At 37.8% G+C, this 27,839-nt stretch overlaps 1 protein-coding gene and 1 non-coding gene across 3 annotated transcripts; one reads left to right on the top strand and one right to left on the bottom strand.

Moving 5' to 3' along the window:
• Positions 1–1,960: 1,960 nt before the first annotated feature.
• On the bottom strand, positions 1,961–2,032 carry trnaa-ugc (transfer RNA alanine (anticodon UGC)). The gene has a single exon. It is a non-coding gene; the product is annotated as a tRNA-Ala (tRNA).
• Positions 2,033–2,613: 581 nt separating this feature from the next.
• Positions 2,614–26,024, top strand: zgc:154054 (Alpha-1,3-mannosyl-glycoprotein 4-beta-N-acetylglucosaminyltransferase B-like). 2 transcript variants are annotated; one of them, XM_062425046.1, is made up of 15 exons: positions 2,614–2,747; positions 6,931–7,110; positions 8,508–8,645; positions 11,561–11,694; positions 13,534–13,580; positions 14,890–15,003; positions 15,174–15,249; positions 15,947–16,061; positions 16,205–16,335; positions 16,483–16,590; positions 17,890–18,083; positions 20,369–20,447; positions 22,678–22,750; positions 23,853–23,965; positions 25,578–26,024. In XM_062425046.1, the coding sequence occupies exons 1-15, from the start codon at positions 2,660–2,662 to the stop codon at positions 25,593–25,595; spliced, it is 1,608 nt and encodes a 535-aa protein (XP_062281030.1). In that variant the 5' UTR covers positions 2,614–2,659; the 3' UTR covers positions 25,596–26,024. The 2 variants fall into 2 exon arrangements, with proteins under 2 accessions (XP_062281030.1, XP_062281029.1); XM_062425045.1 differs by lacking the exon at positions 25,578–26,024 and having other exon boundaries at positions 23,853–24,310.
• The last annotated feature ends 1,815 nt before the right edge of the window (positions 26,025–27,839 follow it).

The raw sequence follows: 27,839 nt of genomic DNA, 5'->3' as shown, positions 1-27,839 counted from the left end.
AGATAGACCATACAATATGATAGATAGACCATACCATATGATACACCATACCATATGATAGATAGACCATACTATATGATAGACCATACAATATGATGGATAGACCATACTATATGATAGATAGACCATACCATATGATAGACCATACAATATGATGGATAGACCATACCATATGATAGATAGATCATACCATATGATATACCATACAATATGATAGATAGACCATACTATATGATAGATAGACCATACCATATGATAGATAGACCATACCATATGATACACCATACAATATGATAGATAGACCATACCATATGATAGATAGACCATACCATATGATAGACCACACCACATGATATAGACCATACCATATGATACACCATACCATATGATAGATAGACCATACAATATGATAGATAGACCATACCATATGATACACCATACCATATGATAGATAGACCATACTATATGATAGACCATACAATATGATGGATAGACCATACTATATGATAGATAGACCATACCATATGATAGACCATACAATATGATGGATAGACCATACCATATGATAGATAGATCATACCATATGATATACCATACAATATGATAGATAGACCATACTATATGATAGATAGACCATACCATATGATAGACCATACAATATGATAGATAGACCATACCATATGATAGACCATACAATATGATAGATAGACCATACCATATGATAGCCTAATAGAGGTAGACAGATTCTCCAAAGAAATAAACAGATGAAACATGTCAACCTACTTTGGATTGAATGCTGCCCAATAACACTGACAGCTAAACATGAGACCCCCTGCAGCTCAGCAGAATACTCTGTACATGCAGTGACGTCACTGCATAAGAAGCTAATGCCTTTAACACGACTTATAGGGGAAATGTTGCCATTTCGTCAGCATGATAATGCTAGCAGATTTAGCAAAGTGCATTGACTAATCGTCAACATGGCTGGAATAAATCTCAGAGATGGATATTCCAAAACCTGGGAGACAGTGTAGGACCTATCCAGGTAGTTGAGATATTATGTTTTTTTGTTTTTTGGGTGAAGTGATCTTTTAAATGCAATACTCAATGCCCCATCTGCATTAGTGGAGAACTTTTTTCTTCTTTTTTTTAAACCTTTGTCTCATAAGAAATGTTTTGTTAGATTTAACCACCACTTGTTTTGAGATTAGGATTCTATAACCAGACCTTTCAAAGTCTTCTCTCCCCTCCTGCCTTCACTGTCAGCAGCACTGCCAGCAGCAGAGGAAGCAGGGCTGGAATAATAATAAAGCATACGTGTGAGTAGTTGTGTGACTAACCTTGCATGTGTTTGGCTTCAGTTACACCAACTCCTACAGATTTCCCATCACCCATCTCTCGTTTTACAGCACAGGTGATTCTAGTGATGAATAGTACAGGCATATTTTTGGCAGCACAGTCCCTGCAGATACTCACTTCCTGTACAAGTATATATAATAGTATGTCAGTAATTGGTGTCTGAGCTCTCTTTTTGTTGTAATTTATTATATTAATATATTTGTTTTACTGTTTACTGCTTCACATAACTTTACTTTACATTCAGTTTAAAAACATGTACTGTAGCCTTCTCTGTTTTTATGTGGAAGGTTAAACTACATGTGGGATGTCTGGTGAGTTCAGTGCATCTCTTATTCGTTGTGTGTCCTTGTTACTCGGTAAAAAAACATAAAAATTAAGAAATATGTGTTTTTGACGGAGTTTCACGGTCTTAAAGAAAACCTTTCTCTAATAGCCTATTAACTAATTAATGCAGCTTAATGCAAACAATTTGGCAAAGATACATCAGATACGTATAAAATGTACCTAACTGTTAGCTGTAATGATCATGTGGTTCTTGGTGGATGGTTTGTATTGATATAGCCGATTCAGTGGTAAAGTAAAATAGTCAAAGAAAAAGTTGTGGAGATGCCGGGGATTGAACCCGGGGCCTCATACATGCAAAGCATGCGCTCTACCACTGAGCTACATCCCCGCTGCACATGTACGGAGAAACTATGGTATAAGTATATGTCCGGTATACTTTTTTCTAATTTTTGCTTATGTCGTAACGGTGAAGAAGATTACAGTCGCATTTATACAACGTATGCGTTCATCTAAATGACTTGTTTTATGGGCTAACTTCATAAAATTTACGAACCAATCAAGATTTTTATGTTGCGTTATTAACACAACATAATGTTAAATTAACTTTTGGATAACTTACCACACAAGACAAGACCAGGACGCATCTTTTAGTCATATTGTCATTTTAAAACTCCCAGAAAATGTGTCGGATACGGACACGTTCGGTCGTCTCTTATTCAACCAGCAGGCGTCGCTGTTCGCATTGAAATGATTTGTTGTGAGTTTCCACATGAGCCCACAATGACTGGACACAGTAACGTTAAAGCACGCATGTTTCGTGCATGTGTGTGTACGTGTGTTTGTGTGTGTGTGTTACTATGAGTGTGTGTTTTAAGTGACGTAAAGCGACGTCACCCCTGTTAGCCTATAACATTACCTTCACTTACCTGCTCCGCTCACATCCACCTGCTGTTGGCGGGGCACGCGGGGGTTGAGCCGGCACACAGAAAGGAACAGACTGTGAGTGAGAAATGAGATGAGGTTGTGCACTCACAGGTTTGGATGTCTGTTGGCCTTGGTGTGTTTCCTGTCGGTTACCTGGATTAAGTCTCCCAGTGATGGAGGTAAGCTGTCACTACCTGCCGTTCCTTTTTTCACTTGCTGCAAAGTAATTTGATTTAAGTGTGGAGCAAATCTTCCCCACACTGCAAAAAGTGTCTGAAAACACCTTGAAAGACGTTGAGATTTGGTTCCGGTGTGAACGATTCAATGACTTCGATTCAACCTGTGTTTAACCAATTCATGATATTATATTCATTATATTATGATATCATCACATTATATTTATAATTACTCTCACAATATGAACATTGATTAGCATTGAGAGACAGAGTACCTGACAGCTAAGTGAAATGGACACTTTTGGGAACTTCTGTACTGAAAGGAGTGAAACTTATTGTAGGCTAGTGGTTAATATTTAATGTAAAATGAATCAGACTAAATATACTTTAGAGTAAAAGCACATTCTTAAAAGCCATGCCATTCATCAGTTTCCTGTTTGAACTGAAAATGTAGTGGTGATCCAAACTTTAAATTAAATACAAAAGTTACAATTCTATTCATATGTTAACATTTACCAAATTTTGCATAGATCTTAGAAGAAAGGGGAAAACAGGAAGCTGATAGGCGATCATGTGCTGGCTTTGTTTGAACATTCCTTTTAAGACAAATGTTTCCATGAGAAAACAAAGAATGATCTGCACACTGAATACTTTTACGCTTCATTGGAGGTCTCACTTCTTATCTTTTTGCAGGTATAGTGTGCCCCCCCCACCCAAAAAAACCACACACACACACACACACACACACACACACACACACACACACACACACACACACACACACACACACACACAATCGGCAGCTGATTATGTTTGTTTTTTGCATCATAATACCGGCTCCTGGGTATTTGCATGTTGCAAATAAATGGTACCCTCCAGGAGGCTTCAAAGCTCTTCTATACTAAACGCTTCTATACTGTGTGTAGGTAATATCTGACCCACTGGTGTGTTTACATGTGCACATTCCTCTGTGTTTAAACTACACTTTTATGAGAGCAGCAAACAAAAGTAACTCTCTAAAACCTCAGGCTCTGCCGCTGGGTGTAAACTAAGTAGTTATCTTCAAGTAGGAGATGAAAATAATCACACTCACACACAGTAATGGACTCTGCGTAATTATCCGTCAACGTTTTGTTCTTCTGACCTTTCTCAAGGCATTTCAAGATGATGTCATGAGTAAGGTCGGACGTTATTTTCCATTTTCTACTTAAATTAGACTTCTGTCTGTTGGAAAAAGAGTCAAGCATTAATGCTTCTCCTTTGATCTGTATTATATGATTTATTTGTCTTTTCAATTGACAGTTTTCAATGTGAAGTCAAACATCGTCAGCGAGTATTAGAGACAAAAAGAGTAAATATGGATAAAATAGATTGAAATGTAAACTAGAGGTTATCACAGATGAACTCTAATATATTTTGAAATAAAAGTAAAGCTCAAAAAAGTTGGACAATATTAAAACTAAAAACATAAACTCAACATTAGTGATGACAGTCAGGGTTGCGTTCAAGCCCAACAAAATGCCAACTGTTACTGTAGCGGTTCATGTATTTGAAGGTGTTTTTAAAAAAATGAAAATTAGCTGTTGTACTTAAAAACATATCAGTGTAAAAATGAACTGTCATATCTAATGTGAGGGACATCCACCACACTCAGGTTGTTCCCATAGTCTCATCACACCAGGTGATGGAGCCATGAGAGATAGGATTAAAATGAAAAAATAAATACATTAAAAAAACAAAAAAATAATTTAAAAAAAAGAAATGGATAAATTGCTAATAAAAGATGAATAAAATATTACAAATATATATAAAAGGAAAAAATAAATTAAAGTCACAATTAGAATAAAGTGAGTAAAACTGGAGATGTTAAGAACAAAAGAGTAACAGTAAAGAAAACAGACATAAAAGGTGGGTTATGAAGAAGAAAACAATAAAATAGAATAAACAGAATAGTCGTAAAACAGGCTAAAATACAAAATAAAAGGCAGATTAATAAATAAATACAATTCAATTGAAAGCCAAATTTAAAGGGTAGGTCTATGCTGATGGTCTCCAACCCTGCTCCTGTAGAGCTACTGTCCTGCATGTTTTAGGTATCTCTCCATTCTAACACACCTCATTCTAATTATTAACTCTTATCAAGCTTGGGGGCTTGATAAGAGTTAATAATTAGAGTCAGGGGGACAACCAACTGGACTAGTTTTGATTGTTTTACAATTCTGTATTACTGTCTGAACTAGATGAGTGTGTGTGTGAGTTTTGGGTTGTATAGTTCCTTTAAATGATCTGAGTCCACATGGCGAACATGGTTTATCAAAGATTACTCATTTCAATGCATTTATTTCAAAAAGGTAATAAACGGACCAAACTTCCCTCAAATAAAAAAAAACCCACTGCATCGTAAGACTCTCATTTGTTCCATAGAAATGTAAAATATACATTGAATTGAAATAGAATGAATACAAGTGCAACATACAGTAAGCCGTGTGACAATCAAATGTCAAACCTGCAATATTACAAAATGAACTGAGTAAATGAAGCTGCTAATAACACTGATGATTACACGTTTCTGTTGTTCTTATTATATAAAGGCTCTCCTCCCTCTGCTGGAGCCATTCGAGTTTTATCACATCTAGTCTAAAGTCCAAATTGATGGAAATAAACATTTAAAACAACCCAACCATTGTTAAGTTAGGAAGAGAAAGCCTTGCTGATGACGAATCACAATGAGCGGAAAACCAGCACTGTCAAATCAGCCCACTCACACACACGCATGCACACACACACGCGCACATGCAGAGAGAGAAATGGGCCACATTAAAAAGAAAGACAGAAAAACGTTCCCACTGAGGCATAAATTCACCCTGCAAACATACCATGGTGACCACAAACCAGGCGGGGTGGTGCAGGTGCAAACTTCACACTACTAACCCAGCTGGAGCCTCATATTACTCTTCATGCAAGAAGCCCACCTTGTAAACAACATGAGATGTTATTGAGTAATAACATCAGCAGCTGCACAAGGCCTTGAGTTTTGCTTGATTTCTATCTGAGAAACATCACTTCTGATGGGATCTTTCTTGTTTGCTGATGCTGTCAGGAACTGTGAGAGTCTCACTTGACCTAAATAAGCATTATATGCTTTCCTTAAAAATGGGCAAAAACATGTTGCCTCAACAGAAAGATTTGTTTGCATGTGATTGGTGCTGGAGCCAATCAGCACCCTGGCTGAACTAGAGAAGACTACATTTACATACATACTGAGGACAGTTTTAATGTGTTTATGCTGATGTTGCATACACAAACACTGTCAACAGGTCGTAATGTTGTAAAACTTTAATTGTTGAGAGTAAAATTGCTAGTTGACCCCAAGTATGCTCTTAAAGCAGATGAAGGTTCATATATAGATGTAATCCTGAAGGCAGTTAAATGATCAGATGGTATGTATGATATGATTGTATGAACTAACATTCATAGGAACCTAAAGCTTAGAAATTACATTCAAATCAAAGACTTTACTGCTGTCAGTTGAGGTAGGCAGATATAAATGTGTTCCTGAAGAGCAACATTTATGTGTTATTTGTGATCTTGGTGTTGTTGAGGTTGAATTTCATTTTCTTTGTACACTTGAGGAACCGTTTGATTGAAAAGATCCACTTGAAAAAAATCCTGATTTATGTTGGTTGTCTGAAGCTGATATGTTGAACTGTCACTTTAAGATGGGGATTATTGTTTTAGCAAGATTTATAGACGAGGCTTGGCTGCTCTGTATCCATCATTATAGGACATTTCTGCAGTGTGAATATTCTCTAAATGTTCTGAAACGTTCCCCTTCTTCAGTCTGCCCAACTGTATCTTATGATTTGTCATGTGGTCGTCCTGGTCTTGTCTTGTAAATGATGAAAACAAGTGATGAGTGAGAGCTGTTGAACTTTCAGTTGAAAGTAAGAGATGAATGCAGTTTAAATGCCAGCTGATGCCTACATAATGCCAGGCAAGCAATTATAATGGTATGTAACCACTGAAAGTAGTCAAACTGTCATTTGAAGAAAAACTGATTAATTCAATTAAAATTCCAGTTGAAGCTGACGCACTGAAGATACCGTAGTTCGATTGTGTGGACTAGAATGTGATTGATAACAGATCAATCACATTTTCTCTCTTGTCTTTGTCTTCTTGTCTCCAGAGACGACAGTACAACCAGACATGCAGAATTTATACGAGCGTCTGTTGGTGGCTGAGAAGTTGGGGGGGATGATCAGCACAGATCTCAGCAGAATCCTGGAGCAGCTGAGGAACATATCCAGAGCTTCCAACATCACCCAGCTCACCAGAAACAACACCAACACCATCTCCATAACTAAAGGTAGGTTGCAAAAAAATCCAGCAGCAGATGTCCCTGACGTCAACTGATTTGGGTTTTAAAAGAATTCAGAGGCAAAGAAAACTACAGTTTGGGTCCAGAGGTACAGAAATTGAACAGCAGGGATCTACAAGGGACATATATCTGCATCATACTTTCTAAATAATGAGAGGCAAGTCCATATACACATTTATACAGTAGTACAAGAATCTTACAGTTTATCCTCAAACTAACTGCTAGTCCGTGCAGTGACTTTATAAAAAAGATGTGAATTGAGCTTGGTTCTTTGTTCAGGTTTAAACTCTGGCAGGAGTTTTGTTTGACCTGTTTGACCATTTTTGGGGAGACCTGTGATCGATGAGTTTCTGTAGTAAAGCTTACTTGTAATAAAAGCCTGCACAAGCTGCTCTCCATCTCTTGGAGAAAGAAAAGTTCTGACAAGAATATTTACATGATACCCTAAAAACGTGTCTAGTTATGTTCCTTAAATGTGGCTATGTCACTTGATGGGGATTATGTGAATTGATGATGACACTCAGAAGGTCTCTGTTTTGTCCTGATTTATCCTAATGATTGAGGAAATGTAGGGTCATTCAGAAATGAATGTCAGAAATGCAGTTTTTACAGAAGTAGAGTGTCAGATAATCAGGATCAACAGTTACATAGAGTCAGGAGTCATCCACATAGCAATGAAAATCAATACTGTACACCAGTGGTCACCAACCCTGCTCCTGGAGAGCTACTGCCCTGCATGTTTTAGGTATCTCCCCAGTATAACACACCTGATTCTAATAATGAACTCGTTATCAAGCCCTTGATAATGAGCTAATTATTAGAATCAGTGGACTGCTGTGGATTTAAAAGTAGTGGGCCCAGGACAGAGCCTTGCACTACTCCATATGAAACATGCTCTTAGTGAAGAGAAGCTTTGATTTTGAACAACAACGTTGCTGGATGATAGGTAGGGCTGAAACCAGCTCCCAAGGTGTGCCTGACACCCCCACCCATTTTTCTAAACCATCAATTAGAATGTCATGATCAATGTTAGTGATGGAGTTAATGATATTTTTTTTTTAAACGGACACAGGGATCTTCTACAAGATTAAGATCAACTTTAAGAAATAATGCAGGACCCACTATAGTTAATGTGTTCTTAAGTGGAGCAAATTCTCTAAGAAACTACAAAAATAACAAACCAATTGACCAAAGTAACCAAGAATCAGCTGACATACATTGGAATTGAAGATTGGGAGTTGGACAGTTTTCTAGTACTGTAGGTAATCCAGCCTTGGGTTTTTTACATTTAAGTTGTTTAATGAGTTTCATGATACATTTAATCTAGAGCTTTACATAAATGTAGTCCATTGACCTAATACAGCCTCTCCCTCTCCTGTGCATAGAAACAACGAGGCAGCCGATGGGTGATTCAGGCCAACAGACGTTCCTCCTGCCCAACATTTACATCTATATGCCTCACCTCAGACAACATCCGGACAGCCTCAAGCCCAACGTAGTCGTCGGACAGGGACGCCGCGGAGGTATGGTGCACTCACACACGTAAACACACACATCTACAACTGTTTAACGCCTTTATGAGTCTTTGTGTTTTGGCTTTGTCGATTTAAAGGTAGAGTCAGTCATTCTGGAGAGAGATTGTTGACATTTGAAGTAAACACCCAAACAGATTCACCCCTCCCTTCCTACTTCTTCCCTTCCCTTTCTCTGTTGGTAACAACCACAAGAGAAATATGGCAGAATCCAGATTGATGCATCATCTGTAGAGTCATTTCTGTCCCTCTCACACTGTGTTTACGTGCACACTTCGGAGGCAGTGTTGTGTATGGACCCTATGTTTTTTCAGTGCACACACAGAGGGACAGCTAGTGTACTGTGTGGAGATATTCACTGAATTAGACAAAATGTCTATTGGATTAGAATTGTTGACTTTACCTTTTAAATGCAAATATGAAAGTTAATGTAAAATGTAAAATATAAACTGCAGCTGTCTGGTGATTTGTCACCTCTCTAGAATGCTGCAAATCATGTTTGGGTGTAGTCCTTAAACGGATACTATCAGACCTGCAAAGCTGCATTCTTGCATTGACATATTAGATTTGGTGGCTCCTTTTAGGTGTAAATGCCCTAAGCCAGTAACAGAGCCATAGCTTAATGACACCACTCGCACTTTTAGACGTGTATGTAGACGCGCCGAGAGGAAGTGGAAGAAAGATCATCTACACGTTTCTTTGGACATTTTAAAAATCACTACAGTATCAGAAAGCTGTTAAAACTGCCAAGAGTCAGTTTTTATCCAATCTTGTGTCAGTTAATAGCCATAAACCTCAGTTCCTTTTCAACACCTTAAATACTCTTTTAAACCCCTGTGACCACAATGGTGTTGTTCCTTCACTTAAGCTGTGTGAAGATTTTCTAAGGTTTTTTATTGGCAAGATCTCCGATATTAGGTCCTCTCTTTTGCCGTCTGCATTGGATCCTGCCGTCTCTCCCATTTGCCCTGCTGTTTTTGACACATTTGAGCAAGTGTCTCTTTCAGCTTTAACTGATATTGTCCAGCAACTCAGGCCTTCTCACTGTCCTATTGACAGCATCCAACCCGTCTTTTTAAGGACGTTTTCCATATTATTGGGCCCTGTGTTATGGATCTGATAAATTCATCTTTGATGTCTGGATGTGTCCCAGCTGCCTTTAAACATGCTGTGGTCCAGCCCCTCATCAAAAAACATAATCTTGACCCCACAGTTGACTCTGGTAAATCTGCTGTCCTGGTCCTTCTGGATCTGACAGCTGCCTTTTGACACAGTGGATCACAACATCCTCCTGTCTCGCTTAAACACCTGTGTGGGCATTAAGGGTACTGTTCTTAAGTGGTTTCAGTCATATCTCTCAGACAGGAGCTTCTCTGTCCAGCTGGGCCAGTATTCTTCGGCCACTTCCCCCCTGAGCTGTGGGGTGCCTCGGGACTCTATTTTGGGCCCCCTCCTCTTTTCGATATATATGTTGCCATTGGGATCCATATACAGAAAGCACCATGTCTCATTTCATTGCTTTGCAGACGATGTACAAATCTATATACCCTTAAAAACAAATGAGCAAGCCTCTGTCCAGGTCTTATTAGACTGCCTGAATGATATTAGATCTTGGATGGAAGTGAACTTTCTCTCCATGAACAAAAATAAAACTGAGATTATTTTATTCTGCCAACAAAATCTCCTAGATGGTTATGACAGCGCCATTGGCACCCTGAAGTCTCACTGTCACCCTTTTGCAAGGAACCTTGCTGTTATTTTGGACAGTGACTTTAGGTTCGATAAGCAGATAAGCTCTATCGTTAAAACGAGCTTCTTCCAGCTAAGACTAGTAGCTAAAGTAAAGGCTTATCTCCCCAGAAATGATCTTGAGAAAGTTATTCACACCTTAGATTATTGTAACTCTTTGCTTGTTGGTCTTGACCAGTCAGCACTGCGCCGGTTAAAGGTTGTCCAGAATGCAGCCGCCCGCCTGCTGACTGGAAAGAAACGGCGTGATCATGTCAGTCCTGTCCTTGCATCTTTGCACTGGTTGCCTGTTCATTTTAGGATCCAGTTCAAGGTTTTATTCATTGTTTCTTAAGTGTTTAAATGGTCTGGCACCATCTTATTTACCAGAGCTTGTACAGCCTCACAGTACGTCCAGAGCACTTAGGTCGGCAAACCAGCTGCTCCTGGCAGTACCTCGGTCCAGACTTTGTACTCGTGGGGACAGAGCCTTCTCAGTGACGGCCCCAAAGCTGTGGAACAGCCTACCTATCCAGGTTAGAGCTGCACAGTCTGTTGAGCACTTTAAGAAAAACCCATCTTTTCTACTTGGCGTTCAGCCACAGCTAGGCGAGAATCCTTGGCTTTTATTTTATTTTATTTTATTGTATTTTTTTCTTTAATTTTACTCTTTTTTTAAATTGAGCTCTTATTATTCCTTTACTGTTTTATTTATTATTATATTTGTGTATGATTATATTGTATTTTAATAACTGTACAGCACTTTGGTTCAACTGAGGTTGTTTTTAAATGTGCTTTATAAATAAAGTTTGACTTGACTTGACTTGACTTTTTCATCAGATAATACGTTTTTTTTTTAAAGAGTTCAAGTTAAAAGATAGAAAAAGTTTGAATAAAATGACAAATAAATGATGTGTATGGCTGAAATGTTCAATACAACCTGAAAGCTGAAAAAGACTAAAATGTCAACAGTTTTCATTCAACTACTTCTAAATAGTTTGTTACCTTTGACTAAGCTAAGACTAAAATGCCCAGACTTGAAAAGAAGCAGGATGAGGTTGACTAAATATGGACAAACTAAGAAAGACATTCAATACAGGACTAATATTAAGACTAAATTAAAAAAAGCAAAACTAACGTGTGCGCGTGTGTGTGCGTGTGTGTGTGTCCTTCTTCAGTGTCCATGGTGCTGGGCATTCCCACAGTGAAGCGTGAGAAGCAGAGCTACCTGGTCAGCACACTCAGCTCTCTGCTCTTCAGCCTGACTTTCTCACAACGCCAAGACCTCCTCATCATTGTCTTCGTTGCTGAGGTTACCACAACACTCCCCACCCCAACACTTACACACACACACACACACACACAAGGTGGTATTGCAATATTTCTGCTTTGTTCTGACATTCTGACAAGTTCCTCAAGGTTTACCAAAACTTTAACCATTCATTTAAGGAAGTCACTTGTATTTAATACTGAGAACCATTGAGCAAGTCATGGTTTAAAGGAATAGTTTGACATTGTGTTTAAATAAGCTTGTTTTGCTTTGTTGCTGGGCGTTAGTTGTAATTAAAACTGTAGTACTGTATTTCAGCATGGGGTTAACTGGTGCTTTATTATCAGTAACAGCTGTTGTAAACTCTAATATTTCCCATAACATTATGCATATGATCATGCACAAATACAGCAGACTGGCACAAAACTGTCTGACAGGTAAAGTAACTGGGTTTATTCCCCTTTGTAGTGACTGTCCTGATCAACAAATAGCCACTTAGCTCAGTGCGGGTGATGATCTTTCTTTTTTTTTTTTTTACGCGCTTCAGGGAATATTGTCCAGTCAGTATTCTCTGTTGATGGAGGCTCTCATTTAATGAAGAACTCTGAGTATACAGTGAAAACAAACCATGAGGATGATTATATGATGGCTGGTAATATAGTTCTCTGAAGTCACTGCTGCCAGTATCGACTGCAATGGGCAGTAACAACAGTCCAATCTCCTTTTCCACCTGTACACCATTTGACACCCAGTTGCACCTGTGCCCATATAGCTTTGATCTGCCCCAGTTCTACGCTGCCACACAGTCATACGCTTAACACAGGATATAAATATAAATGATGATATGATCATTATAATATAATATACAGCAGACATTCCATAACCTTCTCATGCAGTCACAAGCAACTCAGTCTGGCATGAGACGGCATGAGAAAAAAGGGAAATATTACAGTTTAACAATAAACTTTATTATATAAAAAAAACAGAACAAAAAAACATACATATATTAAACTTGAATTAAGAAAAAGGATAGTATATACACATAAAATGCTGCTTATATAACTTTTTTTTAAAAACACAAAAAAACATCAGCACATATCAGACATATTCGCTGATACCGATATATCTGTGATACGCCAATATCGGCCAATAATATCGGCTAACTGATATATCGGTTGGGCTCTAGTGTGTTTTATATGTTTGTGAGGCGAATGTCCCCTGCTGTGAGCCAATAACATGACTGGAATAATATGATGATATAAATCATTTTTTCTCATTTCAAGTAAAATGAGGGCTGTATTTAAAAATAAAATAAAATAGATCCATCATATTGGGTTCTTAGATCGTTTCTGTTTTCTGTGTCTTCAGTTCAGATTGGGTGTGTCTACTCCAAAGATTTGTGCTTTGCCTGTTATGGTGCTTCACAATCTGCACAATCTCAAAACATTTGAGACAAACTTTTTTTTATATAAAAAAGTTTATATATATATATATATATATATATATATATATATATATATATATATATATATATATATATATATATATATATATATATATATATATATATATAAAACTTATTATGTGTGCAAATTGCACCAAATTTGACACTGCACTTCCCTCTTCCCCAAGCAATGCACCTGCCAAGTGTGGAGGGGATGGGATGAACCGTTCAAGAGATACACAAAGGACATATATACACAAACAGAGGTTCCTGGCTTTATACAGAGAGATGAAGTGAAACTGGTTATACGAGGTCTGGCCTTGGAGGGATGAGAACAATGAAGCCGTCTCAGCTTATAAGACCTCCAGACTGCATTGTTGCAAAAGCAATGGTAACATTACTTATATTGTCCTTCTCTTCTCTCCATGTCATGTCAGGCGGACTCAGACTACGTGGACAGCATAGCAGAGACAATCAGGAAGAAGTGAGTCAGCACTTTTGACTATTATATCACAGTCTTTGTTTACTTTGGTTTCATTTCATCTGTTGAGTGTAGTTAAGAAATCAGTCAAGCTGATAAATAGCCTACGTGGATAAATGAGTTAATTTAGCTTGTATTGTTCGGTGCAGAAGCTTTGTGAAGCAATGCTGTAATTTCAGAAGGGCACTTTGCTAATTTAGACGTCAAAGATTCACCTGGTTTCACCCCGTGTTAGGTTTCACTTGTAGCAATACCGTAGACTAAAGAGGCGATATCACATGTAAAGCAAGTCAAATGTATTAGAATAGCACATTTCAACATCAAGACAATTCAAAGCGCTTTACATAAAACGTAAAATGCATCGGGATCGAATATTCAAGCAACGCATGGCAAAAATAAAAACGACAACATTTAAACACAAAAGTGTCAAATTGGAAATGAGATTAAGCTAAAATAGAATGAAACAGATAAAACAGGTGCAGATATTAACCCCTAACATTAAGATTGAATAAAAAGCAGCAGAAAAAACTGTACGTTAAACTTGAGTAAATGTGCGTTTATACAGTGGGGGAAATAAGCATTGAACGCAATATTTCTTTTCAGGAAATAGATTTCCAATGAGAATATTCACATACAATTTTCAACCAGACTTTGGTATTAACTCAATAAATCCACACATAAAGAAATAAAATAAAGTCCAGAAATAAAGTTATGTGTAATAAAGGGGAATGAAACAGGGGGAAAAAAGTATTGAACACATGAAATGACAGAACTGATGGTGCAATTTCAGTGCCAGTGGCTGCTGCAGGTAAAGTTTTAGTATAGTATAGTGTTTGAAATGGTTGTAGAACTATCAGTCAGAAAAGCGGCTGGAGCAGTTGTGTGTGTGCACATTAGTTTGTTCAGTTCAGTGGTGTTGGAGGAGGGGCAATGGGACAGGATCCACAGGGTGTTCAGAATCCTGGTGGCTTGCGTGTTTTTCCTTATCCACGTTACAGATTGTATGTTAACAGCAGCGGGTGGAACTTGAGCGACAAAGCGAGTTTCAGGCTGTGAGGTTATGTTTTACTTTCACAAGCTCTTTAATAGCCTGTTACATTTGTATACTTGTATGTAGCGAGTTCCTGCCTTTGTATAACCTGTAATCTATAATGTGGTTTACACTACATGCAGTAACATGCTGGATTTTGCCTATAAAATCCTTAGTGTTCCTGTGGTTGATGCTGCATTCACATCCTTTTGGAATATATCCTCTGTGTTTACAATAACAAGTACATTTGTAGGACTCAGTTTTCTTGCTGTGTCTTTGTAGTTTTCCCAAGGAGTCGCAGTCTGGGCTGTTGGAGGTGGTCTCTCCCTCACAGTATTACTACCCTGACTTTTCCAGCCTCGAAGAGACGTTCGGAGACACCAAAGACAGAGTCAAGTAGATATACAAATTCACTTACTATCTTCTTGAACTGCTGGTTGCATTAAGTTTGATGTATCTGCTTAGTCCATCCACATGGATCATTTACATTCATCTAATTGTGTATACCAAGAAATGTAAAAAAAAAAAGACAGGAAACCATTTACCATTTCGTCTTCTGTTCTCAGATGGAGAACCAAGCAGAACCTGGACTTCAGTTTCCTCATGCTCTACGCTCAGGACAAGGGCACCTTCTATGTTCAGGTATGGGTCAAAGGTCAGACTCTAACTGTTGATATTTTGAAGAGGCAAATGTCTATGTGGACAGTCCAAAGTGCTGTTTATTGTCGAGCCCGGCCCATAATCTATAAATCTTTACACTAATAGCAGGAATAACACACAATGTCCCATTTATAGCTCTTTATTGTCAAATTAAAGTGATATGCTTTTCTAAACACATGCTTCTTCAAGTTTGAAGTTTGAGTTCCTCACAGCTGACAGACTCTTGTTACCTGGAGACAACGTGCATGTTACTGTCATGTTCTCGTCCTTATTTCCTCCCACGAATTCAAACTAATGTGAATATTTCCTCACCGAGCTGCCGTACACATCGTGCCTGCCTCCCAAAAAAAGTAGTAACGGTGCGAAGTCATGGTGGATTTTCTTTTCTTGTGGTAAAAAGGTAGTTACAGGAATAGTTGGTTAAATAATAATAACAGATTACCTTTTTGAAAAACTAAACAATTAGTATTTAAATTTCAGACCTAACACGTTACGTTACTCATTACATCAAAAGTAGTATTTTACCCCCAACACGATATGAATGATCTACAGTCTTTGACCAAAGCTAGTTCTCCATCTCCATCAATGGTAACGAAACGAAAAAAACTGCACGTCCACCTATCAACCTCTTCATCTTAAACCTTTTTAAACCTTTTAATCTGCTTTTGTGTTTTTCTAGTTAGAGGATGATGTTGTTGCAAGGGAAGACTACTACAATGCCATGAAGACCTACGCCTACCAGGAAGCATCCAAACAATGGCTCTTCCTGGAGTTCTCCCAGCTTGGGTTTATAGGTGTGGTTGTATGTGTGTGTGTGTGTGTGTGTGTGTTAATGTGTGTTAATCTGTGGAAAGAAGAAATAAAGCAGTTAGTACATTTACAATCCTTCATATTAGTTTTTTAGTGTAATGACACCAATATGCACATGTGCCTGTAGGCAAGATGTTTCGAACCCGTGACCTCCCGATGATCGCAGAGTTCTTCCTGATGTTCCACAGAGACAAACCCATCGACTGGCTGTTGGATCACATTTTATGGGTGAAAGTATGCAACCCTGAGAAAGATCTGGTGAGCGAGTTGTGCCAAGAGGTGTTTTTTGATCATTTAGTACCCATATCTCACCATCAGTCCAGTTCTGATCGTGTTTTCATCAGCGAACGGTTCCTCAATCATTATATATAACGCTTGATTGTGCTGCTGTATTGTCTAACGCAGAAAGACTGTAATGAACAGAAGGCAAGGCTCAAGCAGAGGTACAAGCCTTCCCTCTTCCAGCATGTAGGCCTGCACTCCTCTCTGTCTGGGAAGCTACAAAAGCTGAAGGTGAGTTTTAGTGTCTTTATAAATGTGTTGAACACCCGTGTAAATATAACAGCACGATAATCTGAAACGACACGTAGTCATTTAAAGCTGTGGAGTCTGGTTTTCACATCGGTTTGATCATTCATACGAACCATTATTGGTTCTACGTACACACAGTGCTGCTTTTTTTCTCTTTTTTTGCATAAATATTAGGGGCTGGGTATCAGTACTCGATACCTTCCTAATGTATCGACCGAAATAAATCGATACCAAGTAGTATCGAAACGTCTCCCGTCAAACGATACGTGCAATCGATCCTTTTTGCACCCAGAGCTAGAAAATATGACTATTTGTATGGACTTGCTCACAGCCAATCAAGCGTTCTTCGATTTACTGTAATGTGACGTGTGATTGGTCCACTGCCTCAGCAGCTACAACCCGTCTGTGGTGGTGAAGTCACGGTGAATTTGAGTTGGCGCGCTTAGAAGTTCAGCAGCCAAGATGCCACCTACATTCCTCTTGACAGAACAGATGTTTGTGGGCTTCTTGGGTTGAACCGCCTGCTTCAGGTCCTTCTACAGTATTTACTGTAGAACTAAGGTTAGGACTTTGACTCAGCTATTCCAAAACACCTGACTCTAATTTCCCCCTAAAATGAATTGATATCATAGGTTTTTATATTATTTAATTATTTATTTTAGGTATGATGGTACATGTATGAATGACAATAAAACTGGACTGAACTGAACTTTTGCCTCACACATATATGTAATATTGGGTCATTTTCCTAAATAAATAAATAAATAAGGGTAAGATTTTGGACTCATTTGTTTAACTGATGTCTCTTTATCTAGTTTTAAGACTGGGATGGACATCTAATCACATATGAGGTCATAGTTATACAGAACCCTAACCCTTATATACTATCAAAATGTGACAATGGGTTCACTTGTACTTTAAATAAGTGACATGTAAATAGCTGTGTTACATAACCACACAGGAAACACTGATAGTCTCACAAATAGATAACTGATGTCTCTGTCATTACATGTTTGGTAATGCCGCAAGTAATCAAAGCAAGTAAACTGAATAATTACAAGGTACACACATGAAAAGCTGTTGGTGTCATTTGGCAAGTCGGAATGTAAAAAAAAGCTTTATTAAAATGTTGAAGTTAAGATGTAAATGATGATTTAAAGATATAGAAGCAAAATGACCAGGAGGAATCAAAGATATCACAATGAGTCATGACAACAGGTAAAAAAATGTATACATGATCTAATGCTGTGTGTGTGTGTGTGTGTGTGTGTGTGTGTCCAGGATAAGGACTTTGGGAAGCAGACTCTGTACCGGGCCCACAGTAACCCAGCAGCAAAGCTGAGCAGCAGCCTGAAACATTACCAGCAGCACAGTCTGGAACGAGCCTACGGAGGACAAGACTTCCTGTGGGCGTTAACACCCGTCAAGGGGGACTACATCCTGTTCAACTTCACCCACCCAATACATGTGTCTGAGTGAGTCTGAAGAATGATTTTAATAAGCGGAGAAAAAAATTAATAATTCAAAAAAGAAGGAAAAAAGGTCTTTTGGTACGTTTTTAGATCTTTTTTTTATTTTGAAAGGTATTAACAGGGGTGAGAATGACACTTATTTTACATTGTTTACTGAGAAACTCATTCAAAAAAAACCAAATCCTTCAGCTGCAGCATTTCTGGACTTTATTTTGAGCGGAAGCTGCCTTTTTTATCCTCATCAGCTGAAGCAGCATGCAGCTGTGGAACCATCTCTATTTGTGTAGAGACAGTACAGCAACCACAATGCAAATAACATCATACCAATACATGTCAATGCTTTCAATATTATTTGCAAAGTGCAGACACAAATACTGGCGATACTGACATTTACATAGCTGTAATCCTCTCATCATCAGCTGCCTTTATTACACTTTGTGGTTTCTTTGGCGCCTTTCCTTTTAAACAATCTAGCATGTCTGTTAGCATCATTTTCCCCCACCGTGCCCAACACCATAGTCCACTACACACTCTGTATAACACACTGTTGTCTCCAAACATGCTTTTTGTCACAAAAGGGAAAATAGTCTTGAAATATTATAATAGTATTGAAATATTTAGAGATTTAAATCTTCCTGCTGGCGTCTCCCCTATACAACATAGAGTTGTTGTGTAGTGTTAGAATCTGTATTAAAACATCTGTAAATCCTTTTTTACAAGGTTTCAATCTTGTTCTTTGACTTTTGTTAGTGGGGACTGTGCCTTTAACCCTTACATACTGTTATCAAAGGGATCAAATTTGACCTGAGTAGTAGAAACACCCTATACACATGTCTTTTAGCTGCACTTTTCCTAATGTGAACATAATGTGGAAGTAAATTAATCTTTTTTTTTTTCTTTTTTTTTTAGCAGCAAATACACATTAGTATATATGCAAATGTACAAAATACAAACATCAGCATTCAAACATGTTATTCATATTCTTTAAAATGTTCACCTGGACTCTAATATAGTGATAGTGAATGTCTTTTTTCCATTCATAAATAAAAGCATTAATCATTTATGAATGACAGAAGAGGAAGTAATGAATGTGAATTGGTTATGAGTCAGAATATGAACAGTATGTAAGGGTTGAAGAGTATTTACCAGGTTAGGGTTACTTCATTAGATAAAGGTTTTTTTTATAGTTTTCCTGCTTTGAATACGTTCATGTTACTCTATCACCTGACACCTGGGCTGCCTCTGTGTGTTTCTCTTTCCTCCTTCCATCAGCTGCACCTTCTTTAAACTACGTACAGTTGAGCTATCCAAACTAAAACGCTAATGTCTTCTCCAGTGTTTATTTGAGGCCGCAAATGTCACTTAATGTCATATATAATCCTATATAATCCCGTTTATATGAGAATGGCTCCAGCCTACCTGTTATAGCTTCAACACGGAGGGGGGGTTTGTTTGTTTTAAACACCAGTGTTGCAGGACCTGGTGGTGGTTTGTTGGTCACGCCTCATTGACAGTACCCAAAAAAAAGTGAGTTCCTAGAAGCTACAGCACAGACTGTGGCTTCCTGTCCTAGTTTCTGCTGTAGCTTCAAAAACAGTTGAAAACATCAACTTCTGAGGTGTGTCTTTGTGTATGTATGGGGGGGGCGTAGGGTGGGTGGCGTTATTTGAATTCCTGCCTTTAAAAGTGTTTGCCCTGCTCAAACTTATCCTCCCCCCTGACCTTTAACACTGACATTTACAGAGAGACGTATCCATGCATCATTTCTACATATAAATCAACTGCAACATGACAGATGATTCACACTAAGGTCATAGTTTATGTTATTACACTTTCATTTTGCCGCTCTGTGTCAATAATTAATCACGGAAGCAGTTCAGCCTCGCACTTTTCCGTTAGCATTTCCGAACACCTGCTCTACGTCGGTTTTTCCCGAGAAGCTTATCTCCATGTGCTGGACGTCATTTTTTTATTAGTTTGAAACGATCTAACAATAGATTTCCTGGTCACCGTGTCTTCTTTTTAGGTAAATATTTGCATGGTCATAACATAAACTTTTAATGAAGTGATAGGAATGATATCACTGTGTGTAAATATAGTAAAATAATAGTAACATGATGTACAAGAGTAATATTGGTGTTGAGTGATAATATACCACTCTCTCTCACAGGAATTCTTGAAGCATTTTGAAGGATATGTTACCATATTACATGTTACAATATATACAGTATATTATATATATAAAACAGCAACATATATAACACATGTGCTGCCCTTTCTTACTGCAGGTACCTGTTTCGCAGTGGAAACATCGAGACCAGTGGAGATAAATTCTACAACACCACAGTGGAAGTGCTGCCCGGCAATGTGAGTAACGTGTGTGTTCGTGTGTGTGTTCGTGTGTGTTCTCTTGTTGCATGAGTAAGGTGTTGATGCCTCAGGAAAGAGTCGCAACGGAACAGGGAACGCCCACCACAACAAACAACAGTATCTGTTATCGTGTGTGTGTGTGTGTGTGTGTGTCAGTGTGTGTGTGTCAGTGTGTATGTCAGTGTGTGTGACTGTGTGTGTGTGTGTGTGTCAGTGTGTGTGTGTCAGTGTGTGTGTGACTGTGTGTGTGTGACTGTGTGTGTGTCAGTGTGTCAACTTTTGGGGACAAATTGGAAACAGCTTGTCCAACTGGGGACAAAGTCATGTCCCCATTTGGTGCAGTGTCCCCAAAAGTAACTTAAAACATGCATGTGTGTGAGTCAGTTGACACCTCTTTCACACTACCGTGACTGATTTTTGAGTAAAGTTACACAGACATGGAACGCCGTGGAGAAGATAAGAGGGAAACAGTTACACAAGAGTCCAGGTCACCAAGAGACTAAAGACTAAAAAATAGATAAAGTACGTTCAAAATAAGTTTATTCATTCAGTGTTTTACAGAACCATGGACAGCCTCAAGAGAGTAGTTATTAGGCCATTGTTACCTCTTACTAATCCCAATTACTGAAAATGAACAAAGCTCTCACACACTGCTGTTTGTTTTAATAAGGAACTGCAACGTTTCAGTCTCTCAGACCTTCATCAGGCATATCACAGGCAGCATTACCACTCTTTAATATAGACATAGAAAAGCTGCATCAATCATCCAATGAGAGGTTGGACAGATCACTGACTAATTGATGAGTTAACTCTCTCTCACTCACTCACTCACTCACTCACTCAATTAAAGACATGATGACACGTGATCAATAAATACTATATCTAATCAGTGGTCAGAAATACATTTTTTGATTGGACTTTCCGCACTTGTCACTACTCAGGTGTTCAGAGAAATGTGATTTAAATAGGAACTACCTGCCAAAATACTCTTACGGTTTGATATCAAGCCCTTTGACACTTCCTGAGGCCTCTGGTGGTGAAACGAGCAACTGAAGCATGAAAGCGTTAATGATGTTTTGTTACATGTTTGCTTGATTACGAAACACAAAGCAATCATTCAGGTCATAGTCAGTTCTATGGTTGATTTTGCTTGTGCTACATTGAAGTCAGTCTATATTCCACCAGCTTAAGTGGTCTTTGAACCCAAGATTAATGATATTAATAAATTATTATTTATAAAACACTGTACTGTGTGAACAGTGTTAACCGAGCTCAACCTCAAAGGTTTGATAGCTACGAGGTTACAGAGAGGCTATAAAGCACAAGCTGATGTACAGTTTCCTGCAGCTGCCAATCAATCAATCTTTATTAGTCATTTATTATGTGTGTGTGTGTGTGTGTGTTGAGGGTGGCGGTTGGAATGTTTTGTGGTTTTTATTACGTAAATAACTTTGTGTAAGAATAGTGCTGTACAAATAAAGTCTGTTTGTTGATTGAGTCTGTCGCTCCTGAACAATGCTGTACTACAGGTTTTGAAAGCAAGTATTGGTACAGGTGCTGTTGTTTAAAAATACCTAAACAATTAATATATATCAAATAATAAGTCTTTAGTTTTTGTCAGATTTAAACCAGAAACATAAGTGTCTAACTGCTAGCGATTGTCTGATCCATATTTTCATGTTTCCAGCAGATTAAATGACTAAATGTGTAAGAGCCAACTCTGTATTCCCCCTGTGTTGGCTTATATGTGACAACAGTATAGTGGGGCTTAGTGCAAAAAAACACATGTATAATTTACATTTGTATAATGCGGCGAACGTCCTCAGCCGCCATTTCCTGTTTGAAACGTGGTCCCTCCCCTTCCTTTCCTAGCCAATAAGCTGCTAAGAAACATGTCATTTTAGTACAGCGAAGAGAAAAAATGTAGGTTTTTGCTCTTTGAACAGGTCCAATACTTTCTTACAGCTTTCAGATGGATATTTTCAAATTCCAGTCTATCAAATGGGAATATCAGTATTTCTCTTTAACCTCTCACTGGCAGGTTGCTTCCTGCTGATTTAACAGTAAGCTAAGTCATGTGCTTTCAGGGAAATGTGAAGTCAGTGATGTGGTTACATCACATAGCTACAATCAGATCACAGACTTCATGTTGACATCAGAACGTTAGCCTGAGGTTGTTCTTCTTCTTCTGTCTGACTGATAATTGCTGTGTTTTCTTCTTTTAAAGGTATCACTGCAAGATAAAACAGCTGCTAGCTCATCTCCTCAACACACGGCTGACAACGGCTTCATCGTTATCGGTAAACACGTTAAATGATATGAAATGAAATACACTCGTGATTCGCTGTGGGTGACACACCTGTGCATGTCAGCAACACACACACACGCACACGGAAATGATTAAATGATGCAATCAGAGAAATTTGGAGGACTGCCTAAAATGTGCGTGGGTGTGTTTGTTTACATTCCACAAAGAGGACATGAAGGAGATAACTTAACCCGACTAACACTGTCAGAGTTCAGGTCATGAAGAACGTTCCACTCATTCCAGTCCCACCTACACTAACTCATATCATTTGTGCAATAATGAAAACATTAAATAGTTGAAATGCTATAAGGTAAATGTTAAATGATGACACTCCCATTCCTTCTACTGGGGAGTTTCCCCATCACATGTATATGGGTGTCGGCTTGTCTTAAAACCTGCTACTTAAAGCTTCTGTAGCGAAACATATTGATTACACTCTTCATGGCTTTTACTATAATAAATATAATCACAAGCTGCTGAGTCACAACCAATGAAGAGATATCACTACAAAAAGTGAATATAGTTTATGATAAACTTAAAAAGTGAAAGTCAAAATGCAAAGCGCCCCTATTAAGCATTTATAAGCAGTGAATTAACATTTAATAAATGTTTGTAACACTATAAAGTCATTTTTTAAGCAGAAAGACATACTTAAGTATTTAATAATGGCATATTTTAAAATATTACAGCTGTGTTGTACTCTATTGATGATTTGCTTATACTGATGCCTTCACTTGACTAACATAAAAAAAAAAACTTCTATCGGTTTACATTTCTATTATAATGCATTATAAACCATTTACTGCTAAATGTTAAATACGGGGACTTAAAAGTAAGATAAAAGTTCATTTGTTAGCCAAGCATGATGAATTTAAACAAATCTGTGTTGTTTGTGTTTTATATTCCTGACTGAAAAAATCAATTTTTTGACAAATTTAATCATGTAGATGGGGAACAGATAAATTGTTAAAAGATAGTGATATAGAACAAAAAAAACGTGTGTGTTGCATAAAGAGCGTATATTTTGTTTTTCTTTTTTTTGTTCTCTTTTTACCCATTACACATGTGACATGATGTCTACCGTGCTGTTTCAGGTGCGTTTGAGAACGGATTAGCTTCGGGTAAAATCGGAGAAGCGCTGCAGCCGATCTCGGCACTACAGCTGGTGGTTCACTCCGACTCTGACGTCTGGGCTCTTCTGAGTGAGGTCTGTCCTGAGAAACAGTGTGTGTGTGTGTGTGTGTGTTTTCGTGATGATGTGTGTACTTGCTTGCTCAATATAACGGTAAAACAGCTGTTGTGTTTTTACCTTTACATGTGTTCTCTATCATTAGCAGCGTGTTCAGGTGTATGTGTCATTTTTATGGAGGTTTTTTGAGCTTCGGTTGTCATTATAGCTCAGATCAGGTCTGTCTCTGACATCGCACAGAACTTTACCCTGTTGGGAGTCCATCCCAGGACTTATTTGTGCTCTGTTTCTATGGCCACATGAACAAGGTTCCGACGAGGTCACTGAAGCGTCTAAGATTCATGCTGTTAAATTACATTTAAAATTTGATTCACAGATATTACCAGCGTTTGTATATATGAAATAAAATAAAGAGCAAATAGGTTCAATAGGAACATTGTCTTTTGTCTGTCTGTCATCCAGTTGGCCACAGACGGTTTTATTGTTGGTACAGGAAGTGGAATAAGATTCTCAGTTATATAAATATATATATGTGTATATATATGTGTATATATATATATATATATACTAATTATTTCTGTTTATTTGACTTTGCATTAGTTCTTAGGGCATTATTATTATAATAAAGCCATTCTCTCTGTTCTGGTCGATGCATTTTGGATGGGGTCTGTCATGTTCAGGTCAGCTCTGGCCTCTGTTCCTTGAAAATGTATGTAGATCAGGTTCAGATAAGTTTCCCATTGGTCCGTTTCGTGAATACCTCTAGTGTGGGTTGACACTGGAGAGAAGTTCTGGGTGGACGGATAAACTGTTGTTCATCAAGAGAGGCCAATAAGTCCAAAACCACAAATGATTACATTTCTGTTTATGTACTTATTAAACTAACTGGATAATAGGTGTTTTTCTTATGTGAGCTTTAGAGTTGTTAATAGGTTGATTATGAGTCCTTTGCCTCTGCTTCCAGCGTTTATGACCAGCATTCATAAATAACATACTGAATCCAGCTCAGTACTAAACACACAAACATGAGATTGATATCAATCTTCTCACCTTACTCTAACAAAGGTCATTAAGTGAGGTGTAGCCGTGGGCAAAGATACCCAAGCTATTTGCTTACAGCCGGTCCAAGCCATGAGAACAATAGGTGTTTATTAGTATGTAATGTTGACTGTGTGGTTGGTCTGGGTGGTTTCTGTTTGCTTGCAACACAAGTCTGCTCAATTCACCACAGCTTGTATGTGTCATTGAATAGCTTGTGTGCAAAACAAGGTAGTGTGTCAATCTAATTAGGCCAGAATAAGTTCAAACTGTTGAGATAAAGCAAATCAGTTCGTTGTCCTTCTTTTTTTTATGATTTATTCCATTCTGTCTTAATATTTAAAGAAGGAAACACTCATTTACATTTGTGATTAATGTTGAAAGTAGTTCATGTAAGATTATCTTTGTGTTGAAAAGTAGCTGTAGTGAAGGGTTGGGGGTTAATGTGGTTGAAAACTGAACCGCACACTGACACTGTTGACATCTACAAACACGTCAGCCTCTTTGTGTGTGTGTGTGTGTGCGTGTGCATGTGTGTGGTCTTACAGCAGCTAAGGTTTGCTTAACACTAACTCTTGTTCTTATCTGTCAGATATTCATTAAAGTTTGAAGACAACCAGAGACGAGGAAACACACACGCAGCCTCCACACACTTTCCCCTGAACAAACTGCACCTCCTGCTGGACAAAGATGACCACTACAAGGACTTTTTTTTTTCTTTTCTTTTTTTCTAACAAGGTTTACAAGAAGTGCCTAAACCGACCGTTACTGTGGAACTACCTGTACGTTTAGATTTTACAGACTGGAGTGACGCACATTCAGTTCAAACAGCAATATTATAAATGTTGAGTTATTATATTTGGAAGGGAATTCATCTTTCGTTGTGAATTGACAGCTACATTGCTGGCTCAGAGTAGCTGCTGAAAAACACTCCACTGATCAAAGAGTTTATTGTTTAAAACAGAAGAGGTACTCATTGAGTAATTTATTACATTTTATTTTGTTGTAAGAAATAATAAATAAAAAAAAGTAGTAGTATCTTGTGCTTCTGGTATTGGATTGCTGCTTTCTTTGGGTTTGCTTTTATCTGCTTGCATTTACAGGAGTGTGAAAGGTTCCCCAAAACATAAATAATAGAAATGTCATGTGTATAGTACAGATGTGTTGCTATGTTGTAACACGTAATAGATAACATCTCCATCATTTTCAGTACAAAACCAAACATGGATTTAAATGTCAGCTTTCATTCTGTTTAGACCCAAACACTGGATAAAGCTGACACCAGAGTAGTTTAAATGTACTATTACTGAGTAAAGCTGGCAATATTCTGTATTTTTCTTATAGTTACTAAATCCCACAAAAACTACCAAAACCAAAAATGATCTACTAAAAACATCAAAAGCACATCAGTGGGTTGCACATGTTACATGAGCATTGTATTATATATTGTGTCAATCGTAAACATATGGAGGGCAAAAAAAAACTTTCATGAAGAAACATTTTAATTTAATTTTAATATTTTAATTTACAAACTGTAATTAACAGTAAATAATTAAATTGCATGTTCAAATTATTAATGAAATGGTTGTAATTCAATTGGAAAACATTTATTTCTACAAGTTTGCTTTTATTTATTTACATATTTCCTCAAAGCATCATGAATTTATTTCTGATTCCTGTAACTCTATGACCTAGATGTTGAGGCCAAAAAACACAGCTATGGTGCTAATGTTCTGTCGCAGCATGGCCGCAACAAAGAGCCATTATTATCAACTGAAGCTGCTACACTGACCAAAAAGTGTCACATGGCTCATGTCTATTTTTACAAGGCTAGCCTATTATTTTTGGTTGTGTGCTACAGAAAGGCTAGGGAATTCATAAAGTATCAGAAGACGGCTGATACATTGTTGGTTTTGGGCTTTTCATGGGATTTATTAGCAATAAGTAAAAAACTTATTGCCAAGGACTTCTCCTTTAAGATTGTGACATTTTAAATGTTATTCTTCCTTTTAAAACAACATTCAGATCATGAGATAATCTAAACTAACATGTACAACATACTTAACAGTAGTAACAATGGCTGGTTTCCTTTAAAGGGTTATACCAATCTGACATACTTTATTTATTAACTTACAAGCTACATTTAGTGTCAAATTACCTTTAAAACCCCAATGTGTAGAATTTTTTTTTCTTTTTTTCATAAAAGTATCCATCCCAAGTATTGGGAGGCAAAGTCATACATTATCAGTATTTTGAACATAGGGGCTTTAATTTGTTGAATCTTGGTGTAGTCTCTACTGTGCTACCAAACACTGGGTTACTTCCCTCACAGACAACAAAGCAGAAACAAGAATTTGGCGTGATCCAAACAGAATTATTCACAAAGCATTAGACCTTAGTGTGTCAGAAACTACTCTACCAATGCCAAACCTGCTGGAATCCCAATTCTGGTATCTGCTCTTTATTCAGGATCTAACCAGAACTACTGGGGGAAAAAAGAGGATACACATCACTGCTGTGCCTACAGCCTGTATGTTACACCTAGTTTCCCCCAAACATCTTAACACTTGGATTGTGTCAGCCCGTTAAACCCCCAAAGCAACAAACATGCTGGTGTTATGATGTTCATGGGAAACCAGATCCTGCACGGGAGTTCAGTATAAAAGGGATGAATGTGTTCAAAGTGGAATCTTTGAAAACACGGACTACACACACGTTTTATCTACCTAACAAACATACACATGGGTGACAAATGAAAGTAATAGTGTCATCTGCATTCAATTATTCAGCTTTTTTCCCCTTTCATGTTTTTCCACCTGTACATACAGTATATACCAGCAGTGATAAATGCAGA

Source organism: Scomber scombrus, chromosome 9, assembly GCF_963691925.1.
Source record: "Scomber scombrus chromosome 9, fScoSco1.1, whole genome shotgun sequence".
NCBI lineage: Eukaryota > Metazoa > Chordata > Actinopteri > Scombriformes > Scombridae > Scomber > Scomber scombrus.
The sequence above is the reverse complement of the archived record's forward strand: the minus strand, read 5'-3'. Positions and strand labels throughout refer to the sequence as shown.

Bases quoted from the DNA above. Each gene is read 5' to 3' on its own strand.
- zgc:154054 (XM_062425045.1), top strand. From the start codon at position 2,660: ATGAGGTTGTGCACTCACAGGTTTGGATGTCTGTTGGCCTTGGTGTGT. The intron at 15,004-15,173 runs GTAGATATACAA...TTCTGTTCTCAG, and splicing joins GACACCAAAGACAGAGTCAA to ATGGAGAACCAAGCAGAACC. The intron at 18,084-20,368 runs GTGAGTCTGAAG...TTCTTACTGCAG, and splicing joins CACCCAATACATGTGTCTGA to GTACCTGTTTCGCAGTGGAA.